The sequence below is a fragment of the Mycteria americana genome, chromosome 2 (assembly GCF_035582795.1).
Source record: "Mycteria americana isolate JAX WOST 10 ecotype Jacksonville Zoo and Gardens chromosome 2, USCA_MyAme_1.0, whole genome shotgun sequence".
NCBI classification, from domain to species: domain Eukaryota; kingdom Metazoa; phylum Chordata; class Aves; order Ciconiiformes; family Ciconiidae; genus Mycteria; species Mycteria americana.
Genome location: NC_134366.1, coordinates 151,342,181 through 151,360,782, shown reverse-complemented (window position 1 = coordinate 151,360,782; position 18,602 = coordinate 151,342,181). Strand labels below are relative to the sequence as shown.

At 36.2% G+C, this 18,602-nt stretch overlaps 1 protein-coding gene across 10 annotated transcripts in view; it reads right to left on the bottom strand.

Annotated features, from left to right (window-relative positions):
• VPS13B (vacuolar protein sorting 13 homolog B) overlaps positions 1-18,602 on the bottom strand; it is a 491,276-nt gene that overhangs the window by 224,977 nt on the left and 247,697 nt on the right. For all 10 annotated transcript variants that reach the window (XM_075495027.1, XM_075495031.1, XM_075495030.1 and 7 more), the window contains 2 exons: positions 14,069-14,303; positions 4,121-4,341 (listed from right to left, as the gene is read on the bottom strand). In XM_075495027.1, coding sequence (XP_075351142.1) covers positions 4,121-4,341; positions 14,069-14,303 — 456 coding nt within the window. The remainder of the gene's footprint in view (positions 1-4,120; positions 4,342-14,068; positions 14,304-18,602) is intronic.

The window sequence follows — 18,602 nt, the reverse complement described above, 5'->3', positions numbered from 1 at the left end:
AAGCATTAATCATGGAATTTGTATGACAACATACTGCAATATACTGTATAAAACAAGCTCAGAGAAAACTGCAAACAATATATAAGCAGATCCACAGCTGGATACCATACCCAACTTGCCATTATAAAAAATGGAAATTCTCATATTTATAAGAACTTTAAGCCTCAGGACATATCTACCCTATGAAGCTGGCTTCTTATGTGGGCAGAACAGATGCAGAAAAACACTGTTGTCAATCTACATTTGATATAAAACAGTACTTGATTTTGTGCGTGAGAGTGTGTGATGAAGTTTCAAAGTACATGCTACGGTTCTTTCTTAAGAGGTGAAGTGCTGGAATTTTATAAAAACCTTCTTAATTCATCTTGGATTTTCTTTTGAAGTTTCAAGGCTTACACTGAGCAGGTCATATACTCTTTTGACAGAATTTTTCCTTAAAGGACATAAACTTCTCAGCACTTTTTTGGTCTTCATATACAGAGCAATCTACAAACAAACAATAACTCAGGTTGTGGCAAAAAGTTCTTTTAGTTATGCTTTAAAATATTTTGTGTCTGTAGCACTCTGATATGCACTGGCAGCCTTTAAATTACTAATTACAAATTTCTAAGTTTTCCTGAGTCTTTTCCATGTAACACAGGAAGATCAACTAATAATGTCCATCTGATTGATTGAGTGATATAACATTAACTGGTGTTGACACTTTGCTGGCAAGAGTCTCTAGAAAATTAATAAGATACAGGCACATATCCAAATCATACATGTTTGTAACCACCCCTCCCTCAAAATATTTTTTGGTCAAGAAACCAAAGGATAATTTAAGCTATACTTGTCTTAATAAAGCAGGGCTTTCAGAAATTTCATTATGCTACTGTTCATAAAGGCACAAAATAACACAAAAGAAGGAATGATGCAACTTCTATGTTTACATACATGCTCACACACAAGGTAAGGAGGTTTGTCATCAGCTAATCTGACAATGAAAAGTTTAAATGTTATTGGGGTTGCAACAGTCATAATCATTAAAGCAAATAATTACTTATGTTATCAGGGAGATTTTTTAAAAATCGCTCAGGCTAGAACCTTCACAGCCACTCTGAAACAGTGGCTTTTCAGACAGCAGTAGCCATTTCTCTGAACATTGCCAGCAACCAGACAGCCAAGTAGTATGACCTTAATACTCCACCCTGCTCTGAAACCAGACACAAAACAAGTCCACCAAGAAAAAAGGCACATTTTGATTAGAGGGAGATGATCTTCATGGAGATATGTTAAAAAGTAGAAAATACTAAAAAGCCTCACAACAAAGCCTTATTAAAACAAAAAAGGCGGCATGCGTCTACATGTAAATAAAATTTTAAAACTTCAGATAAAGAGCTGAAGTTATGTCTTTGATTATTTTTAATACACCTAATTTTATTCCATTGGTTGTTACTCATTAAAATGGACAGTTTCTACTTTTCTTGTTGGTTGCACTTTTTCAAGTGAGTAGTCTTAATATTTTGAAAATCCATTTCTGATTATATTAGAAGAGCTAATGTAAACATAAGGCCTCTCTCCTTTATGAGTATTTTTAAGCATAACAGTTAATATATAATAATTATTTTTAGTACACTCTATTCAAGAGAAGAAAAATGGTATGACAAAAATAGGAATAACTCTGCCAGTGTTTGTTAAGAAAAGTTTCCTCTCTCACTGCTTCCACCCCCTCCCCAGCAAAACCACACATAACTCAGTAAGACCCCACTGACTACTTGGCAAAATCTGTAACGTTCAGTACGTTACAGCATTTTATACTTAAAAAATAACACAATACTACACAATTTAAAACTACAACAAAGGCAGTATCCTGGCAATTTTGCACACTGGAAGTATCTATTGACTTTAAAGGGATGCAGCCATCAGAACATGATTTCATATCAAATCTTCATAGTCATATAGTAAAATACTTCACCTTTGCTACCATTTAACAAATTCACTAAGTATCACCTACTTTAAGGCTGTCATCTATAGACAAAATACAGCCCGTCATTCCAAAGAATCAAATTTCATAGTTACTCTACTGTGAATTTATAACTATCAAATGCTGTTTATGTAATTGTATTTTCCGTCTTCTGTTCTTGAACATCTGGTTAAAGACTGATGGGTTTTTTTCTCCTTTTGCATAAGTAAAGCCGAAAGGACAAATAAGGCAGATGTAAGGGAGAAAGTACAGAAAGAACCTTCACTAAACTAAAATAATTTGTCCACATCCTTTTGGTCATTGTAACTCTTCAGTAAATGAATAACATTGCTGTGTACAAGGACATCCTTTAAGACAACAATATTTGGTCTGATATTCCACTGTACAACTTGAACTTTTCAACATTTCACTATACTTGTAATATGATTTACATGAAGCTTGCAATTTAATTTTTTTTTACTGCAAATATTTTCTTACAGCTTACAAAACAAATTATTTGATCACACTTTGGTAGGAAAGCTTGAAAATGTGTTTTACTTACACCATTTTTCTTTTTAATTTGCAACTCAAATTTAGATAAGGCTTCCACTTATAACAATGCCATTCCACTTATAAATTAATACTATTAATGTATTACATATATTAACCCTGAGTAATACATTTGGAGATTTAGAAAAATCAGAGTTGATCAGACAACTTGCTGGAATTTCACTGAGAGTGTACTGATCAAATGTAGCAAACTTTTTGCTACATGAACATCTCAAAATATTATTCATTAAATGGAAATACCACAAAGTTGCAAAGTAAAGCTTTCAGAAGTCTTTAAATATAAAACTGTCAGCAAAATAATAATTTTGTCCTTTCCTATTTAGATATTTATAACACAGTGACAACCCTTTATATGTGCAAACACACCCGTCATACAGCTTTACAAGTCTGAGTAGATCTTGTTGAGGCTGCTCAATTTTAAATTTTAATTTGCCATGTCCAGCATGCAATCTCACTCTACTAACCCTCTTTCTAGTGACTGTGAGCCCATCCAGTACAGAAGACAATAGCATATAGCAAATGAGTCAGAAATAACTTGGATGAAGGCAGTGAATGGGGCAGGAGACCACAAACTGAGGATAAAATCAATACGTAGCACTTGTTTCATTCATAGAATGCGGAATGAAGCAAGGGAAAAATTGCATGTGACTGAGAAACATATTGTAATGAGTACACACAAGGGATAACATTAAAATTACACCAACCACCTTAGCTTTAGCTTTCCCAGACTTAGGCCATAGATCCATAAATCTTTACAAACATGATGTGCTGTCTATCAGATCAAAGCTATAATACTCTGTGTTCTTTCCCTTTCTTTCTATTAAATGAAGCAATAAACAGTCCATTTTGTCCATGATGTCCTTTGAAAAAATCGTACATATGGCTAAAACTTTGGAGCAGATAGCATATGAATGCAGAGCCCTACTCAGACCTCAACAGATCTGCAGCTCCCAAGAACAAGAGTGTTCTCTCCAGCACCACTGGAAATGTTGCAACTGTCAGGAAAGTGTTATTCAAGTTGCAGTAAAGATTACTCAAAATTTTCCATAGAAAACCTGCTCTATTTGGAACTACAGCAAACTTGATCCAGGATCAGTAAAATACAGGGTGCACTTTCTGAAAATCTAGCAACACCTTTGCCTTTTAATAAACATAATGAGGTGGTAACTTTTGTTTACACACATTCATCTGGGGTTTTTTTTTTTCCTTTAACAAAGGATACCATTGTTTGCCTAAAAAACATTTTATGTTCGAATAAACGTTACTTCTATGAAAATATGGTAAAAAATTACATTAAACCACTTCAATATATGAATCCACAGTGACAGCAGAACAGCACTATAGCATTTAATGGTACATCTGCAATTCATTTCACTCCATCAGCCAAAAGATGCATTTATACTGTAGCTATTACATTTTGAGAAGAGTTTAAATTACAAAACTTGAGAGCGCTTCAAAGCAAATCTTAATCTAAGCACCTTGTTCTTGATGGCCCAGTTAAAAAAAAAAATTAAGACAGAAGAGACCCTCTTCAACAAAATGCAGAACAATTGTAATTAAATCGAGTTATTTTTCATTTCCTTTCATAAATCAATTAAATGTACCAACCTGGGGGTTGGAGCACTTTATTTCAAGTGACTCAAGGTCGACATGGAGGCAGACAACAAATGAATGTCTGGATTCTGGCCCCGAAGCAAGCAGTTTCTGTGAAGTAACAGCTAAAGTAGAAGTACAGCCCATTGGTTCCACTAAATTAAGTGTCATCTGTTGTCCAAGAAGAGTATATATACTGAAATGATGCAGACTAATAGTCCACGGAAAAGCATCACCTAATGATTAAAAAGAAGGGAAAACAGTTAAGTAATTGCATAATAAAAACTAGGCTATTATTTTCTCAAAATTCAGTAAAGGCCTTATCCTAAAGCCCCTTAGAAGTCAGCAAGTGCAATCAGCAACCATTAAATTGATCCCAAACTCTCACAAATATAACTCAACCATCAATTCCATTCTATACCTTGAAATGTAAACAATAGCATTACTTTTTTACAACTTTTAAAAAATTGAAATCCATTGGGAATTTTAACCCCAAACTGTGAACAAACGTGTACAACATAGTCTTTAAAGAACATTGGTTTTGCTTTATATGATTTTCCTCAAGCTGAGGAGTATCCTGAAACCACTCCCCACTTATTTCAGCATACGGATGGCAGAGGCAGTTCCTTACATTATATACTTATAAATGTCTACAGGTTTCAATACTAAAAAGGAGAATTATCTTTCTTCCAAAATTTTACAGCTTGCATCTCAATAGAGTGGTGCCACAGGGTGAAGCCTATCCCAATGCACTGCTCAGGTAAGTGAGACCTTGATCACACTGCAGCTCTTTCCACTGCCTCCACTTAACTTCCTAGGAACAGAATGGTGATGGATTTTGTAAAAACGAATTACTACAGACATACACTGAGAACTTAATTTCTTCTATTTAGGAGGGGACCTACCCAGAGAAGTGCCTGGCAGCCTACCATGAATCATTATCAAGAATAATCAGTGAGGGAATTGGCAGTGTCCAGCTGAACAACAAAATAGCTGCAACTTCACCACAATCTGTTTTCTTTAGACTGTCAATAGATGGAGAAGAAAAGTTTACAAAGCAGGACCACAGACAGAATTATTTGGGTAGGTCTTTAAAAAGCCAACAGGAACTCTTTTTAGTGAGAGAAAACCTTCAACAGTTCTACCAGCTAGAGTTGAAAGGAACTGAGAACACAGACTATGTAAACTGAAGCCGAATCCCTGTGGTGGGTTTGACCTTGGCTGGCCACCAGGTGCCCACCAAGCTGCTCTGTCACTCCCCCTCTTCAATTGGACAGGGGAGAGAAAATACGACAAAAGGCACGGGGGTCGAGATAAGTACAGGGAGATCACCCACCAATTACCATCAATACAGACTCAACTTGGGGAAATTAATTTAATTTATTGCCAATCAACACCAGAGCAGGATAATGAGAAATAAGAACAAATCTAAAATCACCTTCCCCCCACCCCTCCCTTCTTCCTGGGCTCAACTTCCCTCCCTGCCAGAAAACCTGCTCCAGCCTGGGCTCCTCTCCACAGGATCACAGGTCCTACCAGGAGCCTGATCCAGCACAGAGTCACAGCCTCCTTCAGGATTCATCCACCTGCTCTGGTGTGGTGGGGTCCTCCATTAGCTGCAGGTGGCTATCTGGTCCACTGTGGACCTCCATGGACTGCAGGGGCACAGCCTGTGTCACCATGGTCTTCACCACAGGCTGCAAGGGAACCTCTGCTCTGGTGCCCAGAGCACCTTCTCTCCCTCTTTCTTCACTGACCTTGGTATCTGCATAGTTATTTCTCTCATATATTCTCACTCCTCTCTCCCAGCTGCTGTTGTGTAGCAGTTTTTTTCCCCTTCTTAAATATGTTATCACAGAGGCACTGCCAACATCGCTGATGGGCTCAGCCTTGGCCAGCGGCGGGTCTGTCTGGGAGCCAGCTGGAACTGGCTCTGTCAGACATGGGGGCAGCTTCTGGCATCTTCTCACAGAAACCACCCCTGCAGTCCTCCCCGCTACCAAAACCTTGCCATGTAAACCCAATACAATCATACATATGATAACTGGGTCCTGAAGAAAGAATTTAGGCTCAGCAAGAGACACTGAACCAAAACTGAAAGAATGCTCAACAGAAGTGAGGAAAATGAGACAATGAAAGATACGTGGGTAATTCTCATTTTACCTGAAAGAGGTATGTTTTTTTGCTCTTTAGAAGTATAAGAGCATAACAATTATTTCAGGTTTGGTTTTTTTTCTTCTAAAGAAAGTCTTCATCATTCCATTTATCAGATTTTCTGCTGAGAAGGTTGAGCCTTCTTGTCTCCACTTGAATGACAAAAAGTCTGTGCCCAGCATGTGAACTTTCAATCCACCAAGAGAAACTGCCTGCCCCGATTCAAAGTAACGTAAAAGTGGCTGGATGCAGTCTCAGATCCAAACACAGCAGGCTGGTGAGCACCCACAAATCTCAGCCTGGGCTGAAACAGTCTTCATCTTTGTACAGAGCACATTCATTTGGAGGAAGAGAAGGCGAAAAGTTCGCCTTCCTATATCAAAATTCAGAATATTATTTGGTATGAGGTTTTATTTTCCAAGATTTGGGCCTGGAGTCATGGGTGAGAAGAGCTCAAATTATTCTAATACCCCAGAAGCATGGGAAACAGTCTTGAGAATGAGAATAGAAGATGGCAGACAAATACAAATGTACAGTGGGATAGGCCCTTGGAGTCTCACACGGCAATAAAGAATTCAAATCAGTGTATTTAAACAATATATGGAGAGTGTGTTTGCTGCCTGGTGTGGCCTCCAGTCAACACTGTCCTGCTGAGAAATCACATCGCTAAGAAATAGCACAAATTAAGTGTTAACTGTGATTATTTAAAAGAAACTTCAGAAAAGTTTTGAAGTTAAAATAAAGCTGGATCTAAACATCTTTTTACCATATTATTTTCATAAGAGTTCTATTGTTTCTTCCACAGGTGGCACCAGCAATAAATTTATATGGTCAGGAGTATATATCAGGAGAGTCTGTGTGTCTCATCCTAAGAAAGAACTGAAAACTTCAGTAGTTTATTTGGAAGCTATTGCATACTGAAGAATTCAGCTCAGCCAAAGTAACTTGAAAATATTTTGGAAAGGTTTCAGATTAGAAATTTAAAAGTAGTTAGCAATCTGTATTTTTTCCAAGTTCAGTCAGCCAAGAAATACAAAATATTAATTGTAATAGATGGAAAAAATTCAAATGCGAAGTCAACTCTAATGACATGTTTCTAATTACTACGCATGAACTTTGTTTTTCTCTGTGACCACCACAGTAAATTAACATCATTTATATTTCATGGATTAGAAAGAAAGAATCTCCAAAGAAAATACTGAACGCTAACTCTACTATGCTGCATACATTATCTACCTTAAAAGGAAAACACCGATCAAATTTTATCCATGTACAGAAACCACAGTATGCTGAACAAACACTGTAGTAAAGATATGGCAGATTTACAACTACAAAATTCCCCAATGTCATCAATTACCTCATCTTCAGCTCCATACACACTATGTGACCATTCTAACATTATACCGGAACTGTCCACCCGATAAATCCTTGTTTTGTTGTTTTACCTGTTTGCTTTATTTGTTTTTTAAAAAAACTTTACCTGCATTCATTTGCAGATTGGTTTTATGAAACTATTTAAATAATTAATTCAAAGTGTCTAAACATCAAAAGCAACATTGTTTATAGGATTTATTTCAAAAACGATTTATTAGTAGGAAGGAAGGAAGAGCCAGTGCCACATCTGGCAGATATTTTCTCTACATCTAACTTTCCCACCCATGTATACTATTGTTTTGTCACCCAATTACTGAGATTCTTTTACACTGAAATATATCATAAGTAAACTTGACATTGCCTTCAGTGGAAGTAGAGCTTGCCTCACATATCTTATGGGCAAGATTATAGAAGATACACCTGAAAGACCCCTAGTATGGTTGAAGATTCTGGTTAACTCCTGACCTACTGCTCTCATAAATCCTTATTTTTAATTTCTTCAAACATCACTATTGATTTTAAAAACTTGAAAATGTATTCATTAAGATATTTCAACTGCTTTGATAACTTCTTAAATTTATAAATACCCCTTTCAGATCTTTGGCAGTTGACTGACCCAAACACCAGCCAATTTACAAAGAATTGGCATTCATAATTTATCTGCTATTTGCAATAGTTTAGCAAGACTCCTTTCCTACACAGTGTTTGAGTAATTTTTCTGATATGTATACTTTCAAATTTTGCTATGTGCAAGCACTTTCTCTGGTAGTTATTTGATGCACTTTGTTTCTTAGCTAGAGTTAATGCTCATTATAAGCCTTTCCATATGCATGACATACAATATTGATAAATGTACTTAACTACTAATAATTGTTATATATTTGCTCTTACTTTTATATGACACTTCTCTTTATTTTAAAAACCAGATTGCAGAAGTGGCAGTTGTACACAGTGTTGTGCATACAATGTTGACAGTTGTACAAAAGAGAAATTTTGTTTCTTTAAAATTAGTAATGGTAGGAGAGAGATCATGAAAGCTTTATCATGCATAAGATCTGGGATCTATTCCCAGGCTTGCTAAAGGTATCCTTTGCAACCTTCAAAAAGCATCTTGACTATTCTGTCTTCATTTCCCTTTCAGTACCCACATTACAGGGTCTTTACATGGATTTCCAATGCGTTCACACGCTCATGCAACTCGCAATGTTTAAAAGATACTGCAATCATTACATGTTAGGTTACTCTTGTACTTCCTTCCAGTCATGCAACAGGAAAGCAGCTGTACGGCTGCATAATCCTAGGTGCACCCAGTCGAAAGCCCTAAGGGCTCTGCCCAAGTCCAGAGCTCACTTTCAGCAGACGAGATTTAGTTCCGCAGACTTCAAATGTAAGCACACACAGGCATTTCTAACTTAAACCCAGCTACTAGAAAACTCTAACAGCTGAACACAATATTAACAAGTTGTTTATGCAGAACTTCATTGCTATTCAGATACTGAAGAATGTCACTAAAATGTGAGAACTAATTTTATAAGGTCATTATCCATAACAGATAAGTTAAATACAATAATTACCATGTTTTACAGATGGTGACATTGAATATAAACTCAAATAGCACACTATTTGAATGTTAAATATTCACCTCACTATTTACAGAAATTATTTTTCAGTTATTATATTGAAGTTGAGCATTTTTTAAAATGTAATGCAAGAGGATAACTTCTAAGAATGCCAGCATACTGCTGCTCTACTTCAAATATTTTTTTTGCAGGTTGAAATATATATGCTTCTATTATACTGTAGTAGTTTATGACCAATACATTTCATTGCAATTAATTCACACACTAGTGTTAGAAGCCCTAATTTTCTATTTCCTACAAATCAGTTGACAACTTACTGAGTTTAAACATATGCTACAAAAATCTGCGAGATTATATAATTTGTCATATTTCACAAACAAAAGCCATCTCTCAGATTTAAATGTTTGGAATACAGTGATTTACATGATTGTCAGTATACTGCTATCCAGATGAGAATGTGAATATGATATCTAGCAATATCAACAACAAATTTAAGATATTTTGATCATTGGTTTCTAAAATGTCTTTTACTGTGTCTTACCTAGATATCTGTATCTCACTGTATCTGACCTAACCAAACATTTTTATAAAGATGGAAGATGGATTCATAAAAGTTACTGGTATGAACCCAAAGAGGAACATTTTACATGTGTCAGCTAAGGATTATTTAAAAAAAAAAAAAAAAAAAAAAAAGAAAATAAAATTGAAGCAGGGAGAACAGAGTCAAAAAACCAGTAACTAGTTTACAAGTGGAAACCAGGAAAAGATTATAAATTAAAATAATTAAAAATGTAAACTTCTAAACACAGGAAGAATTAATAGATGCCAAATATGTTCTCATTATTACTCTAAAGCTTAGTGCTTTATCCGAAGAAAAATTTTAGTTCCCTTCATGTCTTCAATTTATTTTCCTATTACAACATTTTAAATTTTTGGAAGACCACTTCGCAGTCCAGAAGTCCTGATCATAACAAAATATTTTGTCTGACTGTAGATTTACCACATTTTATCCTATCACTAGAGGTTGGGACTTAGAAAATATATACATGAATTGTCAAGTATTTGAAGTTGGATGTATACAAGCACACACAGAAAGTCACAACTCGCCCTAAGCAGTTCCTTAAAGGGCAGCTACAAATAGCACAGGGATGTGGAGGTTTTCAAGATGCAACTGGAAAGGATGCTGGATAATCTCATCTAGGCTCCCTTTGCCATGAAAGTTTGGACCAGATGATTATTCAAGGTCCCTTCCAACCAGCTGCTCTATGTCTATGATTCTGTGATTCTGTTTTAACACCTTCAGTGAATACTACCTCATGGACCTATCACCTGATTGATTTGAACCTTAAAGATAATACTTAATGTAATTTAATACCTTGTTATGAACTTACCTAGTTGTATTTCTTATTCAACAAAAGTTCAATAGATTATCTCATTCTTTACATAGATAAATCCATTTCTGTTCATAAGTTACTTAGTATGACTAAGCTATGTTTCTGAATCGAAGTACTGTACTTAAAATGTTCTTTTAAGTATTCCTACAAACTACAATTACCTCAGAAAAGAAATGTATCAGAACTCTGAAAACAAATGGAAAGACCTGATTGTGGGATATTGTATAAGCTATCTTCACAGTATGTTGAGGTCACAGTATCCTGAGGTCAATAAGTCTCTGTGACTAGGCTGCAATATCCCCAAATGACAGTATGAATGCTCCTTTTTCCTCCTCTTTCAGTTTTTCATGTAATAAGAAAAATACATGAGTGAGCACACAGCTTTCTTAAAAGTAACAATGCATCCTTGTAAACAAGCCTTTTACTTAGATCTTCTTTATAAAAGAAGGAATGATTCAAAAATAGTTTCCAGGAAAAGCAAGGCTGAATAAATATAATTTGAGAGAGATGGTAACATGTCTTAAGAATGACGGTATGTCCCTGGAGTCTTGTTCAAAGACAGAATGCAAATTAAGAGACTCTCCCAATAAAAGTCCATAAATATTATTTACCTCTACATGGGAAGAAACACAGAAGGTGACTTAAAAGCTTTGAAAAAAACCTTTTTAATAGTCTGTTTAAGGGGGAGTTTTGGCATGGGAGAAGGCAACAGCTCCATTAGAGAATCAAAAATATCAAGATTGTGAGAACTTCTGTTTGGCATTATTCCCAGAGCACAAAGCCACACACAAATAAATTCCTTACCATAGGCTTTTTCCCAACCAGGGGGATTCTTTTCTCTCACTAGGATCTTTCCTTCAAATCTGGGTTTGACAAAATTCAAATGACTTCTTACTTTCATAAATGGTTTAAATTACATCATCAGTTTAAAACAAACAAAAGACTTTGGTTAAATTTATTTATCTTTTATCTGTCACTATGATTAGCAAATTAGATCATTCCTACTGAAAGTTATTAGGAAAAACACATATACCTTTCTCTCTCTCTCTCGGTTTTTTTTTCTTTTCAGTTGGCAGCATCTCTAATATGACCTTCAGTATTAAAAACTACAATTTTATTTTTGTTGCTATGAGTTAAGGTAAAATACAGGAAGGAGTAGAAGGGTCCAATATAAGTGGCAGAACAAACGGAGAGGGAAAACACTGTTATAAATCCAAACGAATTTCAGATGGTGGGAGCAAGGAGTAGCTCTTGAATGTGCTTTTGACTTAATTTTTCAAAGCATACCCTTTATAATTGTTTATGTTTCACCAATAAGTCTGCAGAAAACACAGTAATTTTCCCAGAAAATGCTGTCACAAAAGCAATGGAACAATTGCTGCATCTCCCTCTCTTCATCTTAGAACAAATACACAAAACGGCAACAATTATTGCCAAATAATATAGGTCAAGAATACAATAATGAACTAACTGTACACCAATGTACTGGTTTTGGCTGGGATAGACTTCATTTTCTTCATAGTAGTTAGTACGGTGCTATGTTTTGGATTTGTGATGAAACTGTTGATAACATGGGGATGTTTAGTTATTGCTGAGCAGTGCTTACACAGAGTCAAGGTGTTTTCTGCTTCTCATCCCACCCCACCAGCGAGTAGGCTGGGGGTGCACAAGAAGTTGGGAGGGGACACAGCTGGGACAGCTGACCCCAACTGACCAAAGGGATATTCCAGACCATATGGCGTTGTGCTCAGCAATAAAAGCTGGGGGAAGGAGGAGGAAGGGGAAGGACATTTGGATTGATGGCATTTGTCTTCCCAGGTAACCGTTACATGTGATGGAGCCCTGCTTTCCCGGAAATGGCTGAACACCTGACTGCCGATGGGAAGTAGCAAATTAATTCCTTATTTTGCTTTGCTTGCACATGCAGCTTTTGCTTTACCTAATAAATTGTCTTTATCTCAACCCACGAGTTCTCACTTTTACCCTTCCAATTCTCTCCTCATCCTGCTAAGCGGGAGTGAGCGAGTGGCTGTGTGGGGCTGAGCTGCCTGCTGGGCTTCAACCACAACAACTGGCATTTCCATGAAATTTTAAACTTGGTTATAAGGCTAAATCTCATGGATATCATTAAAATAAACCCAAACCCCAAGACTCAAGACTGTTTGGGATACTTGCCTCACCTATTTCCAATAAACAATTTTCATGTGAATATCTGTAGAACAAGATTTTTACATCAGTATTCCTTCAGAATACTGCTGCAAATCCATTTACTTTGATCATTTCTAAGGCCTCTAGCTTTAAAAAAAATCATATTGAACATAAGCAGCTTGTTTTCACTTGCTAGGTCCTTTACAGCTTATTCCCTCCTTTCATTTCGCAGTCAGTTATGGAATTTTAACAGCTAATTCTTTCCTCAAATTGGTCTACAACTCAAACCTCTACCATAGAATCATAGAATGGTTTGGGTTGGAAGTGACCTTAAAGATCATCCAGTTCCAACCCCCCTGCCATGGGTAGGGACACCTTTCACTAGACCAGGTTGCTCAAAGCCCCATCCAACCTGGCCTCAAATATTAGCTTTTCAAATAAGAACTACCGTACTTTTTCTCATCCTTAGCCTATGCACAAGAGCATCCCCCCATAAACACTCATACAAGCCTTCTCAATTTTTTTCTTCAAATCTCTACAAAAACCTCACTACAATCCCTACAGACACAAACCAGAACACAATTGTTGCCTATCATGATGACCAATAAAGTCTCCTTCTTTTCTTTTGGTAATCTGCTATATTTATGAATTTCTTTTCTCATCTTACATGGAATCACAGAATATCTCGAGTTGGAAGGGACCCATAAGGATCATCAAGTCCAACTCCCTGCTCCTCACAGGACTACCTAAAACTAAACCATATGACTAAGAGTGTCATCCAGACACTCCCTGAACTCTGCCAGGGTTGGTGCAACGACCACCTCCCTGGGGAGCCTGTTCCAGGGACTGACCACCCTCTCAGTGAAGAACCTTTTCCTAATGTCAAGTCTGAATGTTAGATCCAAGACTTTTTTTTTTTTTTCCTAGTAAAGGTGGCATGAGAAGTTTATCCTAACCTGCCTCCATTCTGCCTTGGAATTCACAACTCACTGCCCCCTCCTGTTGTGTCAAACCAACTGTTTGTGGCTACACAGCAACTCGAATGACAAAACCAATGAAGGTAAAAGTTGCACATCTGAATTCTTTTGGCTTCACCAAACATACAAAACATGTCACAGAACTAGCTCTTTGATGATGAGTTTCACTTTGATCTCTGTGGGGCAAACCTTGTCATTAGTATTTCTAGCCATCAATAACATACTGCTAAAAAAGCAGCACAACATCAGAAGTTTTCAACATAAAATGAAGATAACTTTCATAATACTTAAAAATGGAAGTTAAAGAGTAAGCTTTTTTTGAGTTTATCACACTACCTTCTTCCAGGATGGGTCTCAGCACAACAAATGGAATTTCCTGCAACGGTTCCATGTGTTTGTGTCCAGCACTCATAATCTTTATCTGGGGCAAGCAGACGACAAGTGTGCCAGGCATACTGGCCTGCCCATGGTACCAGCTTCGCACAGTCCCGGGAATGTCGCCCGATACAATAGTACTTGGGGAAGGCAGGCTGTCATTCGGAAGGAATACACAACAAGATTGCACTTCAAGCTGAAAAAACAAAGCCAAGAAAGATTTCTCAGAAACAGATTACCATTTTTTCCCCTGATGTGGAGTATTCATCTTGGTACAAAATCTCAAGTTACTCATTCATCACAGTTGATTAAGAATAGTCTTAGCTTTTAGTTGAATTAAGAGAAAAGATGACACATTGTTGGAAAATAATATATTCTTGTAAATTATGATTAAGGGAGGGAAGGGAAGAAAAAGTGTGATTTTGGTCTGTAAATCTAATCAGAAAGGTGTTGCCATATAAACTGAACATACATCTATCTACGTTTCAACAGCTTTTTACAAGAAGCGTAATTGAGTCAGAAAACGTTCTCACAATAAAGCTGAGAAAGTCCTCTTTTTGCATCATTAGCTTTTGTTAGCAATAACTAAGCCTCTAGAACTAACCAACATTTTATATGCTGTTACTTTCTATAAAGACTTCTATAAAGACCTATTTCAGTGAAAATTCTGTCTTCACTTTGCAGTCAACAAAAAGGTTAATCATCAGATACACTAGGAAAAATAGAAACTGAAGTGGAAAACTGACTTTAAAACAAATGGATAGGTGCATATATACACAAAGAGAAATGAATACAGTTCACAAAGTTTATACAGCTTTTGTCCTGTTTTCATTGCAAATCAGAAGTACTGCATATGATTTCACATGAAATAGCACTCTTTTGTTCTTTATTTTCAAGCAATGCTGTTACCCTGAAACATTTCTGACCATTCTGCCATCTCCTTATGAACTTCTAGCAAGGCGGAGTGAGCCCAAACCAAGAACTGAACTCATCACTACTTGTTAACTTGGAGGCGGTGTAAGCTGCAGACTGTTAGTCTTCCTTGGCTCTTACACGTAATATTCTGCACCTGGATATCAAATAGCCCTAACAGCCTGCACACTTGAACGCTTTGTTAAATGAGTACAAACTGTGATTCAGTCCATTTCTTCACATTGTTTGGAAAAGTCTAGTGTACAAAATGTTGGACACAAGATGTTGTTTGTAGCTGTGATAAAAGAACATTTGTTTGCTGTAAACTTACATAACAGAGTTTTTCAATTTGACATCATTAAAGACATCACAGCTTAAAACTGATAACCAAGGTATGTACTCCATACCCTCCCCTGAAGGCTAATAGTCCCTCAAGACCACAACAGTGATTTGCAATAGAGCTGGAATTCCTCAGCACCGTAAGTATTTTGCCAACCTAGTGAGGAGAACCCAGATATTCATCTTTATTTCAGCATTTTTGTGCCCTTTTGCTTAGACAAACTGACAAGAATTCACTGCAGAAAAATATAAGTAGAATTTTGCAAAAATAAATACATTGTTACATGAAGTCTGTGTTTGTTTCTAGTTTTAGAACTGTTTGAGTTGTAAAATGAAGTTAATTACATCTTTGATAAGTAGTTTATTGATCCAAGGTTGCAGAGAGTACTTTATTTATATTGGATGAAAAGCAACAGTGTATTGTTACAGATGTAATGGATTTGGATTTTTTTTTAAACTGGTAAATTAGTCATTGTGTCAATTTGCAAAGATTTTTACAGTGACACATTAGATCATTTTCTGGTCTATTAGTAATAGGTTGCAGGTCAAGCCATTGTGGGATAATGATAAATAGATGACAAAAGAACTTATCATCAGTATAACTTTTGTTTTATCAGTGCATTTGCTGAGTATATAACAAATCACCCATTCTTCATATATATATCTATGATGATTAACATCAAATGTTGCCTGGATATACAAACCATGTGGTAATAATAATCCAAAAATTCCACCAACTTGGAGAGATACTATACTTCATCACACTACCAGCAGCAGGATCTACAGGAGATGTTTTACAACGTACTCTTGAGAAGAGATCTCAATACTCAGCAGAGTTTTCACGCTTAATTTACAGTTCAGTACAGCTTTGTACCGAAGACAAGTTCTTCAGATTATTTTTGTTTTATTTTACTTTGCCATATCAAGAATATTGAAGTGAAATCACAACAGTTTCACTCCTTCAGATGCCTGAGGGAAACTCCTATTTACATAGGCATTACTTTGCCATTCATTTTCAAACAACTGAATGGGAGTTGTACCATGAATTTGGTGGGGTTTACATGATAGCATCAGGCCCTCCATATGTAATATTACAGATTTGTTTACAGATATGGTTTGCTTACTTGTGTTTCATTTAAAGTTTTATATGAATAAATGAATTTTGCAAAACATTACTGCAGGATCTCAAAGGCCAACACAATGAACACACAGCAAAATTCCACATTTTAGGGCAAATCATGCAATTATTATAATTACATAAGAAATTGCCAACTTGGATACACAAGGGCCCAATAAGTGCAAAATTGAATTGCACCTGTTGAACTTCTCAGAGGCAGATTCTGCTTACACACAACTATCAACTTAATAGAATCTGTGTACATTTATCTGACAGAATCTGGAGATCTGTCTAATAACAAGTTCCAGTGAAGGAATGGAAGAGTGCACCTAAAATGATGGCATTATATGTTGGACAAAAGTGAGAATGTGTGCTACAGATTGCTTCACCAATCAGAAAGGGCTTTAAAATATATGTAATCCAAATATCTTAAAATTAAACTACATCAATAGCATATATTAAAGCTATCATATAAATCTTTTTACACTTTTAAAATAACTGTTAAACTGTGTGTCTAAAATTGTGAATTTAATGTAAAATGTGACTGATTTATGTAACTGAATATAAACCTGCAGCACTAAATCTTGCATTAATGTAAGGATCTGACAATCCAAGGGAAAGAAAATGAAGTAATCTGCCAGTAAGAAGTCCTCAAGCTGGGGGTCAGATCCTGTTCATGGAAACCATCTGGTTGGGACCCTCCAAGCCACACCAAACACAAATGATCTTTTAAAAAAATATCCTATTCATTAATGCTTCGCAGCTGCACTGAGTGTTACTTCATTTTTCCATGGCAACATCCTTTCTGTTTCAAGGATCTTATTTCAGTTTTGGTAGCAACGTGTTCTTTTGCCAATACTGAACACATTCATGTGTTAAAGAGAAGGAACTATTACAAATTCTTGAAACAGAATCACTCCCTATTTTCATTTCTATTATGTCAAGGCCTATACATGCTAAGTAACATACACTAATGATAAACCAATGAAGTAAGCAGTATTTTCCCTTCTACTTTTAAAAAGTTACACAAAGCATATTGCTCTCAGCTTTTACTAATATATAAGCCTAAAAAAGTGCAATGACTTTAAGATGTCTGTTGTATAAAAAGGAAAGTATTAAGTTACTGGAATAAATGGAGTATTTTTAATTCATATTTTATAAAAAGAGAATGTTGCTCAACAGAGAGAACAGTGAAATATATACTGCAGAAGAATTAGGTCTTCCTAACTGAGGAGGGTGGGTGGGAGTGAAACAAAGCAAGTGACATGCCATTGTTATCCTGCACAAGCGCAACGAAGAGGGATAGGTTGTACAAGAGTCTTTACAGCTTTTCATGACAGTGATACCATAAGGAGATTCCCTTCCCTAACCCACATTTTATAGCTGTAAAAAACAATTAGAGGCATTGAAGATGACCCACAAGTGACACTCACGTAAAGATGTCTCCTGGGAAGTGGCCTCTCTCCTCATTAATTGTTATCCATCATATGCTCTCGTCAGAAAGGCTAATGTGTTTTTCTGGGAGTTTCAGATACAGGATATAATCTCGCAATGACTCCCAAAGCTGCAAAGAACCACCATTACACATCATATGCAGGGGTTCTGTTGCAGTCATAAGACCGTACTTCAGCTGCTGACATCCAAATTAGCTCTAATCAATTAGACTATCTGCAGTTGAGCTAGACACACACTGTTCTTTAGATTTAAAAAAAGAGGCCAGAAATTCATGTTTTGAAGTTAGACAAAAAGTAAAAATTATATAAATGGAAAGCAGAGCACATGAGTAAGAGAACTAAGAGAGCAGGCTACCTGTACATACAAATGAGTATAATAAGGATCAGCTACATTTTCTTTGACCACTTAAAGTCTTGGCACTAAACAGTATTCCTATTACTTTCTCAGAAAGCTTGATTTTAAAAAGTTTTTATTTAGTTATGGAAAATTTCATTTTTTGTCAGTTTGTGGTAAGTAACCAACTTAAGAAATCATCCTATCTCATAACTGCTGAAAGCTGTAACTGCTAAGTTACAAGTCACAGAATCTCTTCCTGACCCATGAATAAAGACCACTGTTCAAAGAACAGGAACTCTAGTCAATCTCATCCTTACGTTTCTGTTCTTTCAATCA